This window comes from Netta rufina (assembly GCF_964035555.1).
Source record: "Netta rufina genome assembly, chromosome: 4".
In the NCBI taxonomy this organism is placed as follows: Eukaryota; Metazoa; Chordata; class Aves; order Anseriformes; family Anatidae; genus Netta; species Netta rufina.
In genome coordinates, this window is record NC_140127.1 from 37,662,735 (window position 1) to 37,687,935 (window position 25,201).

Consider the following 25,201-nt stretch of genomic DNA (forward strand, 5'->3'; position numbering starts at 1 on the left):
ATGGTCCTAGTAGGAATCAGATAAACCTATGTCTATAGACTTACAACGTCAGCTACTGCACGGTGATGTGAGCCATCAGCGTCAAACACCCGGGGCCGAAACAACAAATGTTTTGGCTGTGCAAGAATTACTGGTTTGGGAAGCAGTCTGTCATTCAGCTATAATGTAATGCATGTTTGTATACTGACGCAATGCACGAAAGCCCTGATTGTGCTCAGCCGATAACCACTATCAGGTCATGCTTTGGGCTGCCAGCTGGATAAGGTAACAAAGTGTATGTGCACTTGACATGTTTTGGAGCCTGCCTTTTGATATGGAGCACAATCGCTACAATTCTCCAAAGGCTTCTCCACTTATCACCTTGGACCTGGAGGGGATATACTCTTTGAGAAACAAGGGTGTGGCAAGGTGATGCAAGCTTCAGCCTCCGCACTAGCACACTGCAAACCTCTGCACTCAGGGCAGCCAGCCCATGAGCCTGTGTTGCTGTGGGAATACCCTACAAACCTGGAAAGAAAGCATACGTGGTGGGTACCACTTTTCATGGTCATGCTGCTCTGAAGTGCAGGCAAAACTCCCCCAGGTTTCCCCCTTCCCAATTTAAAAAGTACTGGAATAGCAATATAAAAACCAGCAAAACCCAAGAAATTCCTTATGAAAGTGTATAGGTATAAAACGGTTTTTGCTCTTGAGCACTACCCATGTAGGTCACATCCTGCATATAGAAAAAAGGAGTTCTCTGACTAGGATTCACAGCCATTTTTCCTGTCATTTGTAAAAGCAAGCCAACACCTGCTACCCGTGGGTAGTTACATACAGCAGAACTTGTTAGCTTAATTCAGTTTAATGTTCTGATCTGTACCCTGGTGCAGCCTTTCCTGGCTGCAGAAATAGACGAATTGCTTTGTGCCCCTTTCGTTCCACTTTCCCTTTAATGCCGAGCCTCAAAAAATACCAAGTGTGGAGCACTAAGTCAATGTTATGTGAGTGCAATGTTATGTCAGAATTAATAGCGACATCCTGTATGCCATTATCAGCAAACCTTTACTAGAGCACCATCTGAAACTTCTATAGGCTGATAACGGCAACCAACCGAGAGAAAGTGTGGTAGTATTTTTTGCTTATATAAAATACAAATCGCAGGACAAAACACAAAAGAAGGAAAGAAAAAATGGCAAGGGTAGTATGTTCTTCATTGCACCCAGGTACATCAGAACTGAGTTATATAACTGCATAAGCTGTAATTACCATGTTCTATGTTGTCAAGAGTACTTACACTTCAGAAAAGCATAGTCAAGACATGAATAGCAATGGTATTATCATACCCAAGAAATGATGTATATTCCACTTATGTCATTTAACAGAGTAATTTACTCAACTTTTGCAGTCTTTTTTGGTTGAGAAATTCAACAGTGTTGTCTTATTTATTTGTCCATTTTTAATGAGCATTAAATTGCTGACTGGTATTAAGTTATGTCATAGTCATATCAAAACAAGACAACTTGGCTTCGTGCATCTTTCCTGTAGATGAACATCTCTCATTCTGTGTGATCACAGAATTTCCATCGGAGAAGGCAGTGGACTCTCCTTACTCAGTGAGTGCTCGGACTCATATTCCTCTGCATACCTGCTTATGGGTTTGCTGATGTTCTGGAAGCAGGTCACTTACAGTGTAGTTTATACTTGGATATTTGGCTTTGTGTATGTTGGAACTTGAAGTACACAATGACACTGTTATTTTATTTAAGAAAAGAATATGGTTAACTAACATCCCATAAGGGTTTTCAATCACTTAAATTATAGTACAGCCTATATCCACGAACTGTAAACTAAGAGGATTTATATAAGATTATAGTGGCTCCAGAGGAGCTGTGAAGTGAATAATCTGCATTTTACAAGTTGCACTGCTGTGGTCTATTATGTCAGTCCTCATTCACTGGTAGCACTTGTTGTTAAGCAAGTACTGTTATTTGCATCTTCACCTTGTCCTTATATTTTGCTCACTGAAAAAAAAAAAAAAATAAATGTTGAGTATGTAATAACAGTGTTTAATTTTTGAAGTATGATGGAACAAATTATTCCTTAGAGAGTAGTTTTGATATCATGATTTGAAAAGATCTAACAGCAGTGGAGAGATCCCCTCTGTAGGTCATGAGAATGGGTAGAGAATAGGAGCACTCCACTATGACAAGAGGTTCAACTTTTGTTGGGGTTATTTTAGAGAAAAAAAGAATCAGACTCATCCTATCATGAAGGAAGGACAGGCACTTCTGTTTCTTCACATCTACTTACTACAGGAAAAAAACCAGCTGTGGATAAAAAGCGGAAAAAAGTAAATAATTTATCTACAAAGAGCACAGAAGACCATGAAATTCCATTTGGGTAAAACTTCACTGTAGGATGAACTTCTTTGGTGGGTCTAATACCACAAAGTATTTCTATAGATGTGAAAAATAAGAAGAATCACTTTAGCTTTCTTACTTGGTGTTTGTGAAGGCCATGAGCAAAGACTTTTTCCTAGGTACAGACAAGAGTAGATCCCATCCACAGGACACCTGTGGGCTACACCTGGGCATGGTACTAACTGTCATCAGGGTCAGGGTGCTGTCCTAGAGGAACTGCCCCAAAGCATAGGGAGTTATGTCTTTTTTCTGCTTCTAAGAAAATAATTTCCCCCATGACAGCCCAAATTCTGTGATCTGTTTTGTGTTTATACTGGTTGCTGGAACAGGGCTTGCCAGCACTTCTGCTAAACTAAAGCCTGGATTTGTACTTTTCCACTGTGCTGGTGTTTTCTCTAGGCTTATTGTCAGGTGCAAATGTCTGGGAGGCTGGTGCTGGACAGTGTGCTATGGAGTGCCAGCATATGGGGCTTCTTGATGGCACCGTTACCCAGGTTTTAGTAGGTTGATACTGAATCAGACTAAGAGACAGTGTGGTATGTCCTGTAAAAAACATAGTTGTCAGTTTGTTTTTCGATTTTAGCGTTAAAGAGTAGAGCGTCATTGACAGAAGGTACACTGGAGAGTGTGCAGTTGCAAAGATGAGTCTCTTAAAAAAAATAAATAATAATTCTGAAGCCTCACTGACCACACTGCCTGAGGTCATTGGAAAAGATTAATAATTCTGGCTACTTCATGTCAGTATCTCATTTGAAATAGCTTGAAAGAACTTGATTTGCAAAAAGGTTTCAGCACCTTAAGTGTACTTTACACCTTAAGTACCTTCAGTACCTTACACCTTAAATGTAAGCCTTAAAGGGCTTACATTTAACATTTCTCAGCTTGGACGCAGAAAATGAAAATCCACCTTTACCAGTGATTTTGAAAATTTTGTACACATATGCTTTTCTTCTCCTGTGCATGTGATTGTAGTTCAAGTATTACGGTTTTCTAGTGAGAAGCAGTAAAGGTAATAAAACAGAAAAAGTTGATATTCCCATTTGAAGTCTGTTCAGGCCCCTCTGGTTACTGCACTCAGCAAAGGCATGTTTTAGCTCACACTTGGAATTTGCTGAATTTCTCTTGTCAGTCATATTGCAGAGTTATATCAGTGTGCTATGTGGCCTGCCCCACATCTGTAGCCTGCCTGTAGGGCTGTCCTCAGCTGGAGCCTCATTTCCTTCCCTTCTGCAGAGAAAACTGTTTTTCTGCCAGACAGTTTCCTTCTTGACAGTGCAGTATTGTTAAGACATCTCCCTTTAATTTCATTTAAACCTTTTTATAGCTTTTAAAATGCTAATGTAGCCAGGTACCCGCAGTTACCCTTTTTCTCGTTTTGAATTCCTTCAGAAGAGCCTGCCTCGGTAAATGATATTTCAGTTTCCATGGTGTTTCTTATTGCAAGTAGCTGCTCTTTTCATCACCGAATGGTGCAATTTCCATTCATGCCAAAATATCAATGGTAACGTACAGCAGCAAATTGTTCCTTTATGATGGTTGGCATTGTGGAAACTTTCCTGCTCAAAATTAAATGTCACGGAATTTAACAAGTTTGAAAAGCCCGACGCCTTTTATACGCACGCACATGCAGACACGCACTCCTCCCTCCACCCCTCTGCACACCTCAGCATTTGTCTTCTGTCCTTACCACGAGGAGTCATTAATATGCTAATGATGTGCTTCATAAGAAGTTCAGAGGCAGGGATGAGGGGGCAGCCTCCCCTCCTGCACCCTCAGCAGGAGCCGGGCGAGGTGTTTTGTATTCGGGCTGCTTGTTGCCGGCTTTGAACCTCATCAGTTCATTTCCAGAGTGATATCAGCAGCACCAGTCTGCTCCCTTACATTACTCATAGTGTCACTTTGCCATTTGCTGTTCCATAAATCAGAAACATATGTTCTTGCTATAGACAGCAGGAACACATACACACCAAGGCAGCGCTCCACGTCCACCCCAGCCCTGTTGCCTGCCAATGCCCAGGTACCTTTAGAGCATGGGAAGGGTGGTGGGACAGGCAGTACATTTTAATGGGAATCCTTTTGCAACCACCATTGTCTCTTTTCCTGGCATTACCATTATTGGTGCGTGGCAGCTGCTCTCTGCTGGCTTGGGTTTCTGAGTTATGAGGCCTGATCTGCTCATTTCCTCTCTCTCGGGTGCCCTTGTTTACACTGCTAAATCCCACCCCAGCTACTGCCAGCTCTCTGCCTGCTGCTGCCTCGGTGCTTTAGGAGCAGGTACTCATGTAGGGTTGCAGCTCTGTGTGCTGGTGGGTCTGCAGGGAACTTCAGGAGACTCCTTTCCTTCTAAAAGTGATTCTGCCTGGGGAAAGTAGACCCTGTTCATAAATCAGGTGTTCAGAGATTTAATACTTTCAAATTCCCAGGATAGCCTCCTATAATAGATAAAAACTGCTTTTAATATGCAATTATTTCTTCGCACCCTTTTTATTACATTTATTTTAGGCCTGGCAGCGAGGTGTGTGTCTGTGCGGAGCAGTTAAGAGGAAGTTAGACCTGAGATCCTGCTCTAGATAAGGCAGGTTGGAGGAAGAGCCTTGAAATGTTCCTCAGCCCCACTCCTCTTCATTTCCGTATGTGATGGAAATGGTGATGCTGGCTGGTGTTTTATTGTTAGAATCCCTTTTAGAATCCCATGTCAGGTTTGTGGTTATAGCTTCCTTGCCTTCAAGCAAGTGCTGTGATTTACTATTGCTTCTCATCATAACCTACACAACTGGCAGTGCTGTAAGCACTTCCAGCAAATAGGCCTCAGAAGAAAATAAGAAGCCGGAGCTCGTGAAAGAGCAGAGGTGCTCCCTTCATCTCCTGGCTGAATGTGAGCTAGGTAATAAAAATAAAATCTGAGTTTTTTGGGTCTCAAGTGGAAAAGGTTACAAACTTCCTAGAGTACATGAAAGTTTCCCAAGAATGAAATAAACAGAGCATGTCAAAGCACTGACATTTGATAGGGAACTCGGAAGTCATTTATCAAAGCTGTGATTGAGAACCCAGCGGTGACAATATACTTGTATTTGAATCCTCTGAGTCTAGACTATGCTGCTTTCTAAAAGTCAAGCTTTTGTGAAAAAGAGTGGCAGACACCACTTTTTTTTTACAGGTCCAAACTAAACCATACCTCGATTGTGATACCCTACATTAATGAAGCTGTCTTTAAAGGTGAGCAAACATGTAATGATTGGACGTGGCATCCACCATCCACGAAATGAGGATTTTCAGAATAATTTATGCTCTGAAATGCTAAATGCAGTTCCCTCATGCTCAGCTGCTTCCCAGTTTTTAGGCACTCAACTTACATCACAGGTATTCCTGTGACATCACTGTGTTCCTAGGAGCAAGCCTGGCTCTGTAGTGGGGTGAGCAAGCCTGACAGTTACAACAAGGAAGAAAAGCCTATTTAGGTTCTGTGGACCTTTAGGTCAGCAAGAAATATGTACCTTAAGGTCAAATTACAGTGCAAAATAAAAACCAGGTCTGATTATTCATACGTCTCTTGGAAACAGTCATAAACTTTGTACAGTAAGGCTGCAAATGGGGTAATCTGGAGATGCTAGATACTGGCACTCAATGGATATATGGAAATGGTTTATCAAAGAGCTGGCTGAGAAGTTAACAGGAGATAACTTACATCTTAAGTTTCAAGTCTATGATCTTTTTTTTTTTTTTTTTTCTTTTAAGATACATTTTTCAATATGTAGAACTCTGTTTCATTTTGTATCATTTCAGCTGTTTTCCTCCTCTTGTGTTCATTTCTTGGTTAAGAGTACTTGGTACTTGTTATAAAAGAAATGTGCATGGCTAAGCAGAGACACTGTGTCTGATATTTAGTGTAGTAATCTCAAAAGTACTTTGTGGATTTAGCTGTTGTCTTTAATATCTGCTGAGTTGCACTGTTTTTCTTTGGGAATACCAGGAATCCTATTCATTCCATGTGAAATGAATCAGGATCCTGCCTGAATGTTAGATGTCTCTTTAGCTGCTAGTCCAAGTTTCAGATGAATCAATTCTGCTCTTCAAAGAAAGGTGTTTTGTAAAAGACATTGGCTTAAGGAGTTAGGACTTGAGCCATGATGTAAATGAGTTCTTCACTCTGGTGAGATTTGGCTAACCAGCCCGAGTTGGTAAATGATGCGACTTCAGCCAAGTTCAAATTTCTATTAAAATAAAACAAATTGCATTGCAAATGTAGCAATTACACTTAAGCTCTCAAGGGCTGTTGACAGATCTGTTTCTGCTTAGGACTTCAGCTGGAAGGGTTTGGCTGGAATAAGATGTTATGGAGAATGGTGTTACTCTGTGCAATTGGTACCTTTCTAGGTCTTAAGTTTTAGCCAAGAGAGTATTTATGCTAATTTACTTTTCAGGAAACCCTGCTGGAAAGGGTACTTGAAAACATTTGAGAAGTTAATAAAATCTCCTGCCCTTCCCAGCACACTTACATCACAGTTGGACCCTTCAAAGTCAGTTGGTCATAGAAGACCCCTTTTATGAACTGTAACCAATTATAAACCAAACCAGTGAAGTCAAGCTCCAGGAAGACAGCAAGTAATTAGACACAGCAGAAGCCCTTTTCTTCTCTTGCGAGGTGATAGAAAGTGAGAAGGGTTTTAAATGCAGAATGAGGCCCGATTCTTCTCTCTATTATCCCGGTGTCGTGCTGTTGTATCTCTGCAGATGTCAAACAAACGCATCAAAATGGGGAAGGGAGCCCTTCAACTTGCACCCCAGCAGTAGCAACCATGGTGTGTGCGGTGGCGTAAATGAGAGCGCAGCTTAATAGCTAGTCTTTCCTTTCTCATTTCTCCCCTGGAAAATCACAATTAAAAGAAGATAAAGAGAAGTCGCGTAATTTAATAGTGTCTGCACCACAAGCCCACAAACAGCAATTCCAGTCTGGAACATAAGGCTGGGACATATTGGGAGGCAGTGAAGGGAGAGAAGTGGGGATCTGTTGAGGAGAATGCTTGCTACAATAAACAAAGTAATCATAGTTTGTTGCTAAAACTACTCATCGCCAAGACCTATATTAGCATTTACAGATATACAGACTCAAGATGTGCTGTGATGACCCCATACCTTTTGCCTCCATATTCCTGGCTTTGATTTTGTCCTGGGAGGTGGCCTCTGCTCAAGTTTTTCATCTTCCTTTTACTCCATTTCTTGTAACTGATTGGTGAGATTGCATTTTTTTCACACAGTGACATGGTGAGAACTGTTTGATCATTCCAGTGTAATGGTCTGTCTTATAGGTTGCTGTTCACATGAAAATGGTGTATGGGAAGGAAGCAAGTTTATGTCAGTTCATACTGCTCTACTGCCCGGGGTTCAGGATTGCCATAGTTCACTGAAAGGCCACCTGGGAATGTGTAGAGATGTAGGCTGGGCTCTGTTGTACACAGCATTTATTAAAACAAGCCTGTACATCTCCTGGTCTTGTATAAGAGTCTTGGGAATCTTAAATTACTAGCTCTCTTGATGCTTTCTGTACTGTGTGTGGCTATTTTTTTCCCAGTATTAGGGTATGTGGGTGAATCTACACTTGCTATTTCTTCGCCGAGCTTTGGTCCTATGGACTCTGCAATGGATGATTAGATTTTAGGAGTGCCAAAATCTGGAAACAGTTCATTTGGAAAATTGCTTAACAGATTGCAAATGGTGAATAAATTATTGCACAGGGGAACCTTTCAGAAGGAACTTGAAACTCCTGTGGCGGTAAATTTCTGACTAAAGAAATATAGAATATACAGGCTCATGCTCGTGAAAACCAAACCCTTTCCTGGAAGCCATGTGAAAGAACTGGGACTTTCCCTCTCTTCTTCTTTATATTTATTTGTTGTTATTTCATTTTATTTTAATATAACACAAATTCTCTTTGACAATTACTAAAGCACAGTAAAGATGTGTTTTATCACACCTAACTTTCCCAGCAATTACTGGATTTGTTTACTGACTGTGTCTCATTGATGCAGTTTTTTTTTTTTTTTTTTTTTTTTTTTTTTTTTTTTTTTTCCCCAGGAATAAGCTTTTGTAAAATCTGGATTTAAAGTGGATGTAAGGAAATAATTTTGTCATGGCCTCTAAACAGCAACGGATGTGGTGACAATGTATTTTATACTTGTGAATTCAGCTGAATCTGTAGGGCATATTTTGATGGTGTGTTTGTTGTTTCATAGAAAGATCAGTCTGCAGTGGTCACAGCTCTTAGCACTTACTGTTTGTTATTATAAAACTTGTCATTAAGCTGGGATATGAGCTGTAGACTTCTGGGAATGTTCCTCAACTGATTTATTTACATTGTTCTTCTTATCCCCAGGTTCTTACTCTTGATTTTTTTATTTTTATTTTTTTTTTCCTTCATACTCAGCCTTCTCTGTTTGTTTCTCTCAGAAATATGTGTGGGAGGCGGTGCAGTGCCAGAGTAGATTATCAGAAGATCTATGGTTCTACAACACATGAGGTCAAATCCAAAACCCAGTAGATATCCTGATTAACTGAACCCCGTGCCCTTGCTCCAGGGCTCTTTACAGACTCTAGAAGGAGGAAATTTGCTTCCAAGCTGTAGAGCAGAGCTTGGCAGTATATGGCAATGCATTTCAGCCCCATACAGTCACAGGCGGGACTGGCTGTATTCCTAATGCTGCATTTCTTTGTGGTGGTAGATGCCTCAGAGACTTGTATTCTGGGAAGCACAATGCAGATGTGCCCTTCATTTAAGCTGTCTTGATCCTTCCTTACAATTGCTTTGTATATAGAGCAGAAAGGGAAGATTTGGCTTAGAATAGTAGCTAGGGGTGGGTAAATCTTAACATGCATAGAGATTCAATTCAGTTTTAATTACCATTTAGATGCTACCTTCATTGTCTAAATCTCATCTGATTTTATAAAGACTTTTGATGATATTGTCGGTATTTTCTTGGTTCAGTTTTCCTCAGAATTATTTCCTTTTGATACTGATTTTCTTTAAAGTACCAGAGGAGCAGCCTGCTTGAATATCATCTCAGTGGTAATGCACAAGCCAGTTCTTAGGCATTGTGTGGGTTTGGGACTAGCATCTGCACCTGAACTTCTACTCAGAAAACTACTTCAAGACTGATTTTTCTTGATTTGGAAAGAAGTTGAGATTTCACTCTGAGATGAAATGCAAAAGGAAAACACCGCCTTGCAGTAACCAGTGACCAGTTCAATGCAGGTTCAAGTCCTGGGTCAGTTTTATGCAAAAAAATATTGCAATCTCCCATGTGTGAGCATAATGCTATGTTTTTTAAGCTGTTGGCCATCCTGAGGTCTGTCTTGGTCGGGCAAGAATTCAGTCTTGGCTTTAAGATTTTTTTCCTAAGAAATGTCATACTGAAATGGCCAGGTTTCCTTTCAAAATTTTAGCTTCAATGAATGAAAATCTTCAAGTGAAAGATACCTTTTTCTTGAATGTTCTTATTCCTTATAGTCCAGAAGTGTTCACTGCCTGTGTGGTAGTTGTGAATTCACATTGTGTCAGAAACATGACTTATCAATATGCTAACACCATATGTTGCATTTGATTCATAGGACACGCAAGTGAAAAGGTGAAATCTACATACTTTGAGGCAATTTAATAGAGAATAGAACTCGGGTATGATTTTTCCTGATTTGGAGAGAAGCCCAGGAAGATGTATAAAATACAAGAAAATCAATACAGCAATCCTCTAAGGAAAGGAGGTTGACTTCAGTGCTAATGGCATTGAAGTTCTTACCCCAGTGCACTCACTGCCTGTGGTTTATAGCAGAGAGTTTGATAGCAGTATCCTGCTGCAGGTTGGGAACTGCCTCTTAAATTGGGTGGATAGGAAAGGCATGATTAAAGCTCTCACTTAGAAGTTTTACATAAGGCTCACACCTGTCTCTCCGTGCCTTCAGATGATTCAAGGACCAAGTGTAAATCTGAACTGAAGTGTCAGTGGGAAGCGAACCATGCTGCGTTGCTCACCCCCGAAATCCTCAAACCGGCCTTTCATTTCTGTTGAAATCTGTCACTGAAAGCAGTGCCTAATAAGCAGCAGTCAGGCAGGCTCTGTGCTAGTGAGCTGCAGCCCTCTGAAGGCCTGATCCCACTGGGAGACAAAAGGAGTTGCAACCGGAGCGCTCGTGTCACAACGCCCCCCGTGCTGCTCCAGGCACGAGTTAGGATCTTTGGGCTTTATTTTTTTTTTTTTTTTAATTTTTTTTAATGAATACAGCCTGCTGACGAGTTTGGGCTTGTTTCGTTGTTGTTTTGTTTTTATTTCTCCTGGTGGTTGTTGTTGCTATTACTGTAAGTGGGGGTTAGTGCTCATCAGTGCTGAGAATGCTCACTTGTGGAAATGTGTGTTTTTTCATCCTTGGTTTTGAACTGGTCTTCTATTTTAGAGGAAATAAGGCTGGGATTTAAGTTAGAAGTGAGTATAGCAGCCAGGTTTTGATAACAGTTAGAATGGACAAATACAGTTTTAGTTTGTTTGTAAGTTTGACAGAAAACGTGGTTTCAGTCATTCAAATGGTATGGTGAAAATAGCCTAGAATTGATATTTTTGGCTAGATTTATTTATTTATTTATTTATTTATTAAAGCTGGAGTAAATGCTGATTTATTCAACAGCTTGGTGGTTGAAGCATTCGATTAAAATTTCTGTTCTGGGAGGATTTGAAACTGTGTATCCCTACTTGGAGTCTTATGCTAAGTAGATGGAAATCTATTTGTACCCAGGTCAGGCTCAAAGCTTAACCAAACTGGCCATGAATTACCTGGCAGCTGAACTACAACTTTTTGCATGATCATGTTACCAACATCCAGTTCTGCAGCTTTTCTTGAGTTGGTAACTGTGTTTCTTCTAGCAATACTGGACTTGTATTCTGGGCTGTCTTCTCTGGTCCTTGGTATTGCCTTCTCTGTCATTAACAAGTGCATCCTACAAACTGATTCCTTCTAGCTTCATCACATGAGACCATTGGCTTCAGGTAGAACTAATATCACATCTACACAGATTTGATCCTGCAGTACAGCATGATCTTGTGCACCTGGATTAACTACAGTGGCTGGCACCACAATTGCTAACACATGCAAGATGTGCAACAAGCGATGCTGCCCTGCTTTATTTATTTATTCAGTTTAGAGCTTCTTTTCAGCTTTGTACAGGCATACTAATGTCAAGGATTCCCCTGAGAAACGAGGACTAGAAGTAAAGAGGATCATTAAATTCTGACCCAGCTGTGTTTCTTTGAGGAAAAAATGAGAAAATAATGGATTTTTGTGTTGGATTTCAAAACACCTTGTAATTTGAGACAGATAGAATAGCCCTTTTGCTCTGTGCTTGCAGTCTCTTCTGGCACACCAGAATTCCCACTTCTTTCTCTCCTTTCCCCCACCTGAATGAGTGACCTTCACAGCAGAGTTTGTCAGTTGTGGCAAACTTGGCATCTCTTCAAAATGTTAATGTAGCTATCTGAAAGGATCTGGCCATGATGCAGCAGCTCTGAGCTCTACTCAGAGGGAGCACAGGTATAGTGTCCTTCAAACTGAAAAGTGTGGCCTTGGAATTAAAAGATCCTGGTTTTAGACCTGAATCCCTTCTTGGTGTAGAATATCACTTCAGATATTGAAGTGTAGATACCACCTCAGCTGAGCAATGGTATCAAGAGACTTGAGTAGCACTTGAAACATCTGGGTTCTGAGCCCCATTGGGCTCAGCTTGAAAGGAAAATAAAAGTAGGCAGCTCAAATTGACCATGCTTCTTGTATGGGAGGCCTGGGAGCCACAACCTCTTTGCATCCTCAAAGGATTTCTCCTTCAGAAAGGTTTCTCACTTCGTTATAAGCATGGCAATTTACTTTGTTGAGATGGTTTTGTTTAGATGTGTTTTTTTTTTTTTTACTGGTAGTTTCTAATTAAGGTACTTTGCGCTCACCAAAAAACGCACTCACCATCATTAGTGGTTGCTTCTTACATTATTTGTTTCATGTTCGGGGGTAGCAACCAGATTGTGAAATAATGATCTACCTTATGTATTTCAGAAACATACCCCTCGCAATATGCATTTCAATGATTATTGTCACAGTTGGCTATGTGTTAACAAACGTGGCTTATTTCACTACAATCAGTGCTGGGGAATTGCTGCTTTCAAAAGCTGTTGCAGTGGTAAGTTACAGAAGAGAAATTCAAAGCTTTATATCCCTGCTGTATCCCAATTACATTTGTTGATATATTTTTATTTCCAAGGGAAGGAAAAAAAAAGAAACTGGGAGGGAGGGTGGGGACAATGAGGGACATTTCCAGTCATGTTTGGCTCCTCTTTTACCCAGCAAATTAGCAACCAGGTAAACTTCGTCTGATTTTTGATCCCATTGATTTGATGAATGGGATTGTATTTAAGGTCATAGCATTTGTAATAAAATGTTAGACCATATTTGTTTAATTGATATAACAAAGTCCTTAGGACTTAAATTTTATAGCTAAGTACATACTTGACAAATTATTTTCTAAATCAGGGGCTGTGCTCCTGGGAAACAGAAAATACAGATACTTGTGAAAGTCTAAGCTATTTTTTGTAGCAGGAAGCAGTAATGCTGTCTCTGTACAATGTGTGTCCCAGGTGCTTAGGAAGGGGAGTGCTGTCAATACTGGAGTTCATTTGGGAAGGAGTTACAAGGCCACCTGGATTGCAAATGCTGTTGTGATTGGTCTTGCTGAATTGCTGTAATGACAGATTTTTATATATACAATATCTGATTTGCAGCAAGGAAATAAAAATTTCCATTTACCTTTCCAGTAGTGACACTGCCTGTGACTTTTTCAATTGGCATGCCATTTAAAAATGACCAATTCTGTAGCTCTTGGGAGTTTTAGGAGCAAAACACTTTGCAAATCTTCAGAAAATTATGCATATCTCTCGTGGTGCCCTCAAACAATGAAGCGTGACTGGATGGAATATAGTCTTGGATGGCATCAGCTAAGTAAAATGAAGGCTACAGAAGAAAATATAATTTATGCAGATCAGATTTTGGTCTGTTCAGACTGGGTCTTCCTTTTGGAAGTGTAATGACCTGAAATGACATTAATAAAAGACTGGTTCCACCTCAATAGCTTTGCCTCAACTGGAGGCCTACCAGATACAGCCAGAAGTAAGAGTGAGAGACCTTATCGGCACTAGTCCTGATACCAAAACAGGAAAGGTAACAAATGCACAGCACAAGTTTCAATGAGGGATGCAGAAAAGGATATAAATAAAAGTTATAGTACTTATTAAAAATTTTGTTAATGAAGTAAAATTGCTCTCATGTTTTATGATGGAAAATTCAGTGTATGTTACTCTCTTTTCTAACAGACCTTTGCTGAACGATTAATGGGAAACTTTTCTTTAGCTGTACCAGTATTTGTTGCTCTCTCCTGCTTTGGATCTATGAATGGTGGCATTTTTGCGGTCTCCAGGTGAGCATATGCTGGTATTACTGGGGGTGAAAGGCATGGGATATACACTGAAAGTAAGGAAGCAAGGGAAAGGGAGAAAAGGACTCATTCCTTTAGCAGGAAATCAAAAATGACTGTGATATTTATCAGGTATGGGATTTTTTTTTCTTCTCACTTTGTTCCTATTGAGTTTAGTATCTTTATTAAAAACACTTTGAATGGTTTGGCAATGAATCTCTCTGAGTGCAGCACTTAATTAATGACTGCTTTGTTTCATGTGAAGGAGGTAAATTGGAGGGAAAATATTAACTACTTCTAAAGACTGATCATAGTGTAAGGTAAGAGGGGGGACACATCCAGATTGACTTTGATTTCTGCATATGGGCTTCTCCTGCTACTCTTTGCATTCAGAATACCTCAAACAAGCCTAAGAAGTGCTGCTGTGTTGTGTGACTTTCATGAGCCGCTTTGCCTAGTCACAGTAATGAGCACATTTAAAGTCTGTCCACATTTATTTCCCACCAGGATGTTCTTCGTTGCATCCCGCGAGGGTCACCTTCCGGAAATTCTCTCCATGATTCATGTCCGCAAGCACACTCCTCTGCCAGCTGTCATTGTTTTGGTAAATCATACAAACAAATGTTCCTGCACAAGAATTCATATTACAGGCTCGCTCTGGAGGATTCGAACAGAATTTGGGCACTGCTTGAGTCTCATTTATTAATGTATATGCAGGCTTTGGGCAGGGCAGAGGACAGTAAAGAGAGGAAAGAGATTTGGGAGTTGTTCTTATTCTATCATCTCCTCCTCACTATCTTGTCGGTAGCACTTCACTGCCTATCATTGAAACCTAATTCATGTCTTATTGCCCTTTATTTCTAAGAACCTGCTAGTGATGAGCTACTTTGCCTTTCAGAGAAACAAATTCCACTTATACAAACAAACAAACAAAAAAGGGCTTCATTTAACTGGAAGTGCAGCTAAACACTGGCATCTGGGAGCACCCTAAAGGCTCATTATACTACCTTACAGTGAAAAATGCAAACAATTATGCACTAGGATAATGGGAGGGGAACCCTCAGCAGTGCAGTGTAATGGTGATTAAAAAAATGAGAGAGCATGTGCCTGGGCAACAGTCTGTGAATTGTCTGAGGAAAAGCACCAGCATTATAGTTGAAATCCTATTACTGACTTCTAACATAGAGGCAGAGCTAAATGTTGGCAATGTCTTTGCATTGCAGGCTAATTTGTATAGTAAAATGTTAGGACAAAATGTCAAAATACAGACCTCACACCAATTTGCATAGTGCCAAGTAGATTTCCACTTAACTCGCAGACTTCTTCCTAACTGTGGGTTGGGTGTTCAGCCCCTCTTTTGGGACGAATGACCGTAATGTATCTGGACAGACCTCTGCGTCGGGGAGGCTTCTAACCACAGTATGTGTGTGCATATAAGAGTGTACACTAATAAGATCAGTTGCTTATACTGGAATCTAAATAATCTTTTTCTTTTGCTAGAGATGCCTGTGAGCTCACTTGTGAAGTGCCAGCTGAAGTGTTGAATTTTATATGTGCTCATACAACTGTAGCATCCAAGTTTTGAAAATTAGACAACATATATATTGTGAAAAGTTTTAATGAAATTCACTTTACTTAAACATTTACTTTGCATTTTATTTCTTTGAACTGAAGGATTTGTAACTTTGGGGTAAATTGCACTGACTTTTCTGTGAAATGTACTAAATATATATAATATATATATATATATATTTCTAAAAAATGTCTTCTACTCTTGCACCTGGTCACCAGTGCATTGATTTCCCTTTAAAAAAAAGTCAGATGAAGATGGCTTTCACTCAGAGATTTTTATTTTTTTCTTTCCTCAGGGCAAGTAGAGTAGTAGTGGGATACATTCTGCATCAGTAGTCCACATTTTAGAATTTTCTGATTTCATTTCTCCTGCCAAGGTCTCTACACACTGTTCAAAAGGAAAAAGATCTTGAGGAGAAACTGAGAAAATGAGCACGTTCAGTGTTTGAGGCTTGCTAAAAATAAATAAATAAAAATTAGGAATTGAGAAATTTGCTTATTACATATTTCCTGATATTTGACAGATGTGGGTATAACAACTCCAAGAAATGATGCAGTCTTGTTGTAACCCTATTTTGTTTCTTTTATCCTTTTGGCCTTCACTGGCCATGACTCTTTGTTGCATTTTCTTATAACTGAGATTTAAAACCTGTGGGCGCTGAGTCTATATAGAAGAATTCTTGCCCAGTGTAATTCAGTGGTAAAATTTCCTTTGACCTTTACAGAGAAGGAGCTTGCTTAATATCTGTGTGTAAAGAACCAAGCTCTTTCTAAGTCATTAGAGGTTGGAAGCCAGAGACCCATATTTGAAGTATTGATCCTTCTGGTTCAAATCCATACAGCCTTCATTCCTTAAAAAAATAAATAAAATATTTTTTTTTATTAAAAAAAAAAAAAAAAAAAGGAAAGAAAAAGAGCCTGTGACTCCAGGTAACTCATACAACTTAGTTTTCTTTATGTAAGGATTTAGCCCATCATAATAGTGCAGCTGCGGGTGATTTCACCTGTTGCCTCATTGTAAACCTGGAGAGGCTGGCACTATTAGGACCTCCTTTTTTTTTCTGAACAATAGCACTATAGGGAAGTTGATGGGTGCCTTCATCCCCAAATGCAAGGCTGTGTCATTGCAGGCATAGGGTGTCTCATATGGACACCTGCATAGTCGTCCCAAGCTACAGATATTCTGTTTTTGTCCAGAGATTACACTGAAGCAGGTCCATGTAGCCCATACTAATCATCTAAGCCACCCTCTATGCGTAAATTTTGACTTCCTCACAGAGACCTTGTATCTCAGGACACCTGTTTAATGAGGAAATGCATTCCTTCTACTGTTGTTTTTCCTTCTTGCTGTTCAGTAGGCTCTTGAGTGACAGCTAAACATTTCTCTGCTTTGAAATGTTTGCATTTCTGATGTGCAGTAAGTTTGCACCCTGCGAGCCTAACAGGCGTGCTGCAGATACGAGCTGGTGTCAGTGCGGTGTGCCCAGCTGGCACACAGTGTGTAGCTAACCCCTACCACCTCCTCTTTGCTGAGTTCCCCCATTGCAGACTGTGGGAATATAAGATTTTTTCCTCTTCCACAACACACCTTGAATCCTGGTCATACGAAACTGCCTTCGTATGACCAGATGCAACCAAAATTTAGCTGCTTTTGTCATTTGCATAAGTGATGAGAGAGTGGCAGTGTGCTGGGCAGTTCCCATGAGAACGAGGCACAGGGTACACAAGTGTTGTGGTGACGCAGTGGGCTCTATGCCTGTGTATTTGCCTGGGTTATGGGGGACAGATAAGTACTGATCACATGTGCTCAGCCAAGACAGATACATATTGATCAAATGTGGTCTTAGGAGACAGTTAAGTATTGATCACACATCTGATTGCATGAGAATGGGAGGCTCAAAGTCTGTGGCCCTCACATGTTGCCAGCTAAGGCTGTGTTGCTTGTCCCCATGGAAAGATTTGGCATCACTGCTGTAAAATAATTGAGATCAATCCATTAAAAGCCTCTTACGCTCTGAATTTCTTTTGCAGCACCCTCTCACAATGATAATGTTATTCAACGGGGATCTCTACAGCCTCCTGAATTTCCTCAGTTTTGCCAGGTGGCTTTTTATTGGACTGGTAGTTGCTGGGTTGATTTATCTCAGATATAAACGTCCTGATATGCCTCGTCCTTTCAAGGTAACCTCCGCTCTCTGCTGTTTTACATGAATCCTTTTCCCTTGTATCTCACGTAGAGTCAGACAGCAAAGGAGCATTTTCTGATGTAAAAAGCTAACCTCTTTTGAGAAAAACAATAATTAATAGAAAATAGTATATTATATTGAAGAGTCCCCTTGTGTTTTCCTGCAAGTTCTCCAGTGCTACCCTGGCTGAGTTCTCTTTGGAAAGATGATTCTTGAGAATTCCCTGGTGGCTGTGGGGAAGCAACTGAGGTTGCTGTGCAGAAAGGAAGGTGTTTGCTCAGTTTTACCTGTCTGTCATATTGAGGCAGTGTGATGCAGGCTAAGGTCTTGATATGCTTCCAAGCTGTGTGAAAATACATCTAGTCCTGTGTAGTCACAAACCCCAAATATTGGGTACATGTGCCAACCTGACTTTCAGCTAGTCCTCAATTTAATCTTTATTTTGATAAAGGCTTGAATAATTTTGCTGACAGAATTCAAGACAGGTATAAACAAATAATATAAACATTTATTTCATTGTATATCCAATATAGAATATTCCAGTGTGAAGTACAAATAAATTGGTAGTGGATCTTTTGTGATATATGGGACCCACAGTTGAGTTGCAGATACAGTTACTGTGAAACCAGAAATAAAACGGTAATAGTCCGGCGTGTTGAACAAAGCCACTTTGGCCTTGGTTCTGCTTCTTGTTTCTGTAGCATCTTACAAAGTTGTCCCATTGTGTGTATGAAAAGTAATGTCTATCGTGAAAATAAATTGGAGGATTCTAGCCCTATTTATGTATTTCCAAGAAGCTTATTTTATAAAGAACTAAGACAGTGTGCTGTTGCATTCTTGTAGGCATATCAGCAAATAAGGTCAACAGCACAACCCGTTTTGCTTTGATTAAAAAAAAATGCTTTGACAGTGCACAAGAGGAACAGTAGTGTTTCAAGGCATGAAAAGAAGAGAATAATCTCCAGGGAATTCTCCAGTTCTCCATTACACCAAACATCTCACAAGCTACACGTACAGGCATTTCCCTCAGAGAGGTGCTAACATAGTGATTGCAGTGGCATTCTTGAAAATTGAGAGAATTAATTTGGTATTGTTATTTTTTGGTACTTTCAACAGCGACACTGATAATGCTATCAGTCATACTGTCAGAAAGTGCTTTTTCAGTAGCTATCAGTTGCATAATGCTATCAAATATCTTTATCACCAGTCAAATGGGTGTTTAATTTGCTCTCTTCCTGCCAGATTTTGATTTTTACCTTAGGAAGAAAATCAATACGTTCTTAATAGTTTTAAAAGGGGACTTGAGCTCCTTGTTGTGTTTCAAAATGTTTTCTAATAGGTAATTATCAAAGAGGAAATCTTTACTGCAGTTAGTGCTGCTTACTTATCTACTGGAGGATTAGAGAAAGGACTTTTGTAATGTAACATATTTACAGCCCTTAAATTTTAAAGGATGTAAAACACTGTAGTGTTTTAGTGTGTAATTAAAAGACTTCCGTGGTGCTTACTGCATAGTACTCAGCTTAGTTTGGTTCCTGCAGTCACTGGTATTTTGTGTTCCTGTTCTGGATACCTGTATTTCTCCAGGGCTACCCTGTACTGCTGGGTTGTATCCAGTTTGCATTTCATGGAACACTGAATGCTATTGTCATTCAGCAGCAAGGTCAACGCAAAGTAATGGTTCTTTGTGTGGTTGTATTTCAGGTGCCTCTATTTATTCCAGCATTGTTTTCCTTCACCTGCCTCTTCATGGTTGCACTGTCACTTTACTCTGACCCAGTCAATACAGGGATTGGATTTGCAATAACCCTGACTGGAGTTCCTGCCTACTACCTCTTTATCGTATGGGACAAGAAGCCAAAGTGGTTCAGAAAGCTCCTAGGTAAGTCACTGTGGGGCTCCCCTCCTCCATCCTGACTCCATAAATTTCTCAGGGCTCCGGGTGTTGTGAAATCCTTTTCATCGATCCCCTCGGCTGCTCTGCTCGGGGCATGACAACGCAAGTTTCTTTTTGGTGCATGCTATAGCACTGGTCTGCCAGTTACAATCTATGTCAGCTAACTAAACAGAGATGTTTACAGCAAGCCTATTCTTCAGCTAAAGAGATTTGACTTCAAATACCTGGATGCCTCTCCCCTCAATCCCTTCTTCCTTCCCACCCCGTCTGATTCCTTTTAAATCACTGGTCTACCTCCCCTCTGTAACACTTGAGAAAGTGTTCCACTCCTAAGAGTGAAATTAGTTTGGAAATTTAAATGTCACAATGGTGATGAGAAAATAGGATGGACAGAATGGGCCCTGGTGGTACCATGTGTGTAGACCACTGAGGAATATGTAGAATGGGACAGGCTTGGTCACATTTGATGGAGATGTGCTGTTCTTAGAGATGATTTCCAACAAAATGACAACAAAATATATCATACCTGATGCACCTCTGTGGAAATCATTTCAGTGCGTTATGAAAAACAACTTCCAAGTGATTTGGCTGTGGTATTTCATACCTGGAATACACTGAGAATCATTTTTATGCCATTTCTCAAAGTTTATAGAAGCATTTGTGAAAGTTGTGATGTGTTGGAGGAAGGTTACTTGGAGCTTTTCAATTCAAAAGAAAGCATTGTAATTTATTATAGCACCCCCATTCTTTTTTTCTTTTTTTTTTTTTTGTTAGTCAACATGCTAAGAGGTTACCAAAATGCAGGTAATTTATAAAGAATGTATTAACAGAGGCAAAATATTTGAGAAGTAGCAAATAGTCTGTTAAACAAAACCAAAAGAAAATCTCTGCTGCAAAACAAAAACTCAACCCCTGAAAATTTTCAATTAAAAATAGCTTATGTATATATACTAAGTGTATATGCTGTTATATAGTATAGGTTCTGAATTGAAAACATGTATTGTCTTTTGTGCTGCAGTATTAGGGGATGATTTAAAATGAGATGCTCACAGTAAAAGAATATCTGAGGATTTATGAATATATTATACGCTAACCTATTACGTGTGTTTTTTTTTTTTGTTTGTTTGTTTTTTTTTATATATATATATAAATATAGGGTATATGTATTTATATCCTACTTGTTGTGAGATCTGTGAATTTCTCCGTCAATTCTTGCTGGGAAGTCCACAGACAGTAGGGCAGAAAATTTTTACAGGAAAAGATGTTAGTTTAAGGCTAGGAAATTCTAGTCTATTTATTTTTATATCCATAAAGTTGTAAATTGCATGAGATGTCCTGGGAATGGGTAGAAATTTCCAGTGCAAATGAAAAGAGACATGTCAAAAACACATTCTATTAAATTGTTGTTATTTATCTGTTTGTAATTTCTCAGACAAATTGACATCTAGGGTCTAGGAAATTCTCCTTATCAAACCCAGGAGATTTTTAGCATTTTCTGTGGAGTCTCAGAGGTTTTGGAACGCAGTTACTTGAGTCTGTGGCCACAGGATGCCAGTGTTGAACCACATTACTTAGGTGAGAGGAAAAATGTTCTCTTTAAGGTAGACTGGGTATATGTTAAGCTCATTCTACCAGCTGTGACAACGAAGGTAAATCTAGCTTTTCAGATAGCACAAAATTCTCCTCCTGGAAAGAAGGCCTGGTGCCTGTGTAATGTGCATGGACACAGTGTGCTGGCTCAAGGGGAAGGCAGAGGATGCCTGACAGTGGGTGAAACAGCTTGTTCACTCTGTGATTATTATTCCCAAAATAACGACAGTAATGGCAGAAAAGTGATGTTGACAGTTTTGGGGTGGAGTGGAGATTTACTTGGTAAATATATATATATTTTTTTTCCCACCCAGAGTAAGCGATAAACATTTTGCATGGGTTATTATTAAACTGACATTATTTCTGGAGAGTTAAGGGTGCTCCGCTGTATAGTCCGAGAGCATTTTTCAAAGGCATTGAATGAGGCTGAATTCACTTAAGGTACCTCTGTGAAATACGGGAAGGAAAAGTCATGGGGCAGCTGCAAGCTTGTTATTCTAGCCTTGAAACAATACTCATTAGATGAGTTTAGGCATGAAAGAGTAATTTCAGACATGGGGTGAACAGACAACATGAAAAAATGGGATTGTAATTTACCAAAGGCAGATTTTTTTTCCAGACTAACTGGGTAACTTTCTTTATGAAGATAACATATTTTTTCTAGACAGAATCAAAATGTGATAGATCCAAAGTACTTAGACTTCAGCAGAGCATTTCTTGTAGTACTGCGGTGGAGGTCAGAGCAGGTTAGTCTGAAGGCAGCATCCTGCCAGGTAGGCTATGTCCAGGCTGCCTGTGGTATGGTTCCCTCTCTGCCCATTTGCAGAGTCACCTTGTCAGGGTGCACCTGACTTGTTCAGCTACCCCAGCATGATTTGGAGCACGGTTCAAAACCACATGGGTACAGAACAGCCCTGTTAAGACTTGTCTGGATATGAAGGATAGGTTTTGTAAGGATCAGAGGAGAGGGGTGTTGAGCAGCTGGAAGGAGCAGTGGGCTCAAAGACCCAACCTGAAGATGAGTACACTCATGAAAGGAATTTCAGGCTGGTTGCAGTATCAGAGCTCCCCAGGAAATCCTCTCCAAGGCTGAACATCTTTCTTCTTTGGATAAGCACATTTTGACTGTCCTTAATGGTATTTACATTGCCCATTCTCCTTACCAAATTACTATATTGAACAAAAGATTACTTCACAGTTTGTGAGGTTAATAGGGTCTGGGTGGTGTTTTGCAGTGAGAATAACATTTTGTTCTTTTCCAAAGGAATTTTGCTGTAGTGCCAAATGTGCTGGGACAAATAATTTTCAGCTAGTACAGGCTTCATTTGACCTCTGCTTGCCTGCTTTTTGTAGAACTAATGTGAAAATGAAAAAAGTCAAGTCTAGCAAATCCTACGAGGTAGATGAGTGTGTAAAAGAGTGGGGCACCAACACCAGGACTCTTCCATTTGGACTTCTCAGTTGAAAACCTAACCTCAGATTCATGGTTTAAAAATCTTTATTTCTTTACAATGGATTGAATTTGGGAGAATTTGGAATTGAATTTTGTTCTTTTTATTGAGCTTGCGATCCACAGGAAGTTTTCCCAGCATTATGCTGGCACAGATTTTATGTGCAGTCTTATGTGTGTGCAGTAAATTACTTCTTTCTTTCCCAAGCTTTATGTGGTGCTTATAGAGCTATCGGATCAGGTTTTTTCTGTTGTAAAGGTTGTCCCCTGGGCCTTATTTACAGTGAATTCTGCTCTTGAAAGGGAAAATTAGGGTTGAAAGTAGAAACAAATGGTGTCTTTACTCTCATGATATGTTGACTCATTACAAATGGGAAGGTGCTCCTCAAAGTACACAATATAGAGATACTGACTGACAACAGATAGAAATGTTTTTTTTTGGGGAGGAAAAAGTCCTCCTTACTCTGTCTTATCCTGTGTATACCGCAACCAAAGAAAGAGCCAAGCAAGCAAGCTAGCCCCCCAAACATGTCTGATTGCTGTTCTGTTTGCTTTGCTCGTGTTTCATCACAGTGCAGAGCAGAACTACTGCATGGAGATGGGAGAGTGGCAGCTGCCTCCTGCCGCGGCGAGGGCAAGGTCTTGCTGCAGGGGGCTCAGCCCTGTTAGTTGGACAGGATATTAAAATCGCAGCCGGCTCTTGAGATGCCCAGGCTCTCCCTCTGCTGCCGTGCCCTTTTTCCAAGAACTGTTACACCATAGCTCAGCTTGACAGAAAATCTCTTTTTCTTCTTATTCCTTTGCTCATCTTCAAACCTGGGAGGGGTGGGACAGCTGGGCGAGCCCCTGCTGGCTTTCTGCTGCTGACTTTCCTCCTGCCCTTCACCCCAGCTCTGCTCAGCCCAGATCTGAAGTCCCCGCTGCGGGCAGGGGAGGGAGATGGGAGGAAAATGCAGTCCCTGTTGACTCTCAGCCTCTCTGACCCCATCAGTTTGTAGTCTAAGGGCAGCCTGGCTTTGCACTGAACTGGTGACCTCCAGAGAGACGAGCAGAAGATGGTAGAGGCTGTTAGACAGGAGAGTAGGGAAGTAGTTCGTGTTCATGTCTTCTGAGAGTTGCACTGTTTTACCTTCCTCACTCTGCCCTAGTGTAGATGCTGACATGTAGTGCTAGACAAGGAAAACCATAACTTTCTCTTGCAATAATTCCTGTTATGAAGAAAGACTGAGAGAGATGGGGATGTTCAGCGTGAGGAAGAGAAGGCTCTGGGGTGACCTTATGACAACTTTTCAATACTTACAGGGAGTTTATAAAATAGATGGAGAGCAACTTTTTGCTTGGGCAGATAATGATAGGGAAAAGGGGAATGGTTTTATAATAAAAAGAGGGGATATTTAGATTAGATATTAGGAGGAAATTCTTCACTCAGAGGGTGGTGAGGTGCTGGAACAGGTTGCTCAGAGAGGCTGTGGATGCCCCATCCCTGGAGGCAAGGTAAGGCTGGATGAGGCCCTGAGCAACCTGGTCCAGTGATTGGCATCCCTGCCAAGGCAGGGGGTGGGCTTTAAGGTCCCTTCCACCCAAACTGTTCTGTGATTCTGTGAAAATAGGTTACTTAGAAGAAAAAAAGGTGACAAGCAAAAGGAGAATTAAAAGAATGCTCTTTTACTATTCAGTATGTAAATTAATTGTGCCATTTATGAATTGGTTCTCTAAAAAGAAAACCATCAGAAACACAAGGTGGAAATACATGTCTAAAGTGACAAAGAGCATAAAGTTGCTTCCTATGTGTGACAGTCTTAGACCTGTGAAGCATTGTAATCATTTTCTCCTTTCTTTTTTTTTTTCCTTTTTTTTTTTATTTTTCTTGGTTAGGCAGATCTTGGCATGGCAGAATTAACTTGTTCAAAGCCTTTCAGAGTTTTATTTCAATATTATGACTTTGCTAAAACTAAGCAGTCGTAGAGAGTAGTCGTGCTTTAAGATGTTTTAAAAATGCATGCATACATTTATTGAACAAGTTTATACTTTTATACCCTTCCACTATTATTGTATATACATATCCTTGGATCAGAGGCAAAGAAAACATAGTTAAAAAGATAAAAAATTAAGTCAGACATTTAAATGATACATGCACCAGATATATATAACTTGTGAACAGTATGTGGAAGCAGGTTGTCTATCAGCTAAGATAATTTTAATGGCTGCTTCTCCCCTTCTCCTGCCACCCCAAAATCTCCCGTGTGTATGTTTTTATCTTTGCAGGTAATGTAACTGAAACATTGCAAATCCTCTTGGAAGTCGTCCCGTCAGAGGAGGACCAGAAATCATGATCTTAATCTACCTGAAAATGCAGCTTTTGGCTTGGTGTTTCATTTCAACTTGAGGAAGAGGGCAGGGAGTTTTCTTCCTCTTCCTAATGTTCTGCAAACTGGAGGAACAGGTCACAGCTGAGATGGATACTGAGCGAGTCAGTTACCAGCACTGTGTTTTATGATGTTGCAATTTTTTTTTACATGGTCAGTTTGTATGTAGAGAGCAAGAACTTATGCTATGAGGGGACCCATCTTTTTCTTATTTCTTTTGTTAGTGTCATATTTTAACAAAACATAG

At 40.1% G+C, this 25,201-nt stretch overlaps 1 protein-coding gene across 1 annotated transcript in view; it reads left to right on the forward strand.

Annotated features, from left to right (window-relative positions):
* SLC7A11 (solute carrier family 7 member 11) overlaps nt 1–24,921 on the forward strand; it is a gene marked incomplete at both ends in the record, with an annotated part of 58,665 nt that extends 33,744 nt beyond the window's left edge. Inside the window, 6 exons of the mRNA XM_084285683.1 lie at nt 12,483–12,606; nt 13,793–13,896; nt 14,401–14,497; nt 17,497–17,646; nt 19,356–19,533; nt 24,854–24,921. Of these exons, the coding sequence (XP_084141809.1) occupies nt 12,483–12,606; nt 13,793–13,896; nt 14,401–14,497; nt 17,497–17,646; nt 19,356–19,533; nt 24,854–24,921 (721 nt within the window). The remainder of the gene's footprint in view (nt 1–12,482; nt 12,607–13,792; nt 13,897–14,400; nt 14,498–17,496; nt 17,647–19,355; nt 19,534–24,853) is intronic.
* Nucleotides 24,922–25,201: the final 280 nt, after the last annotated feature.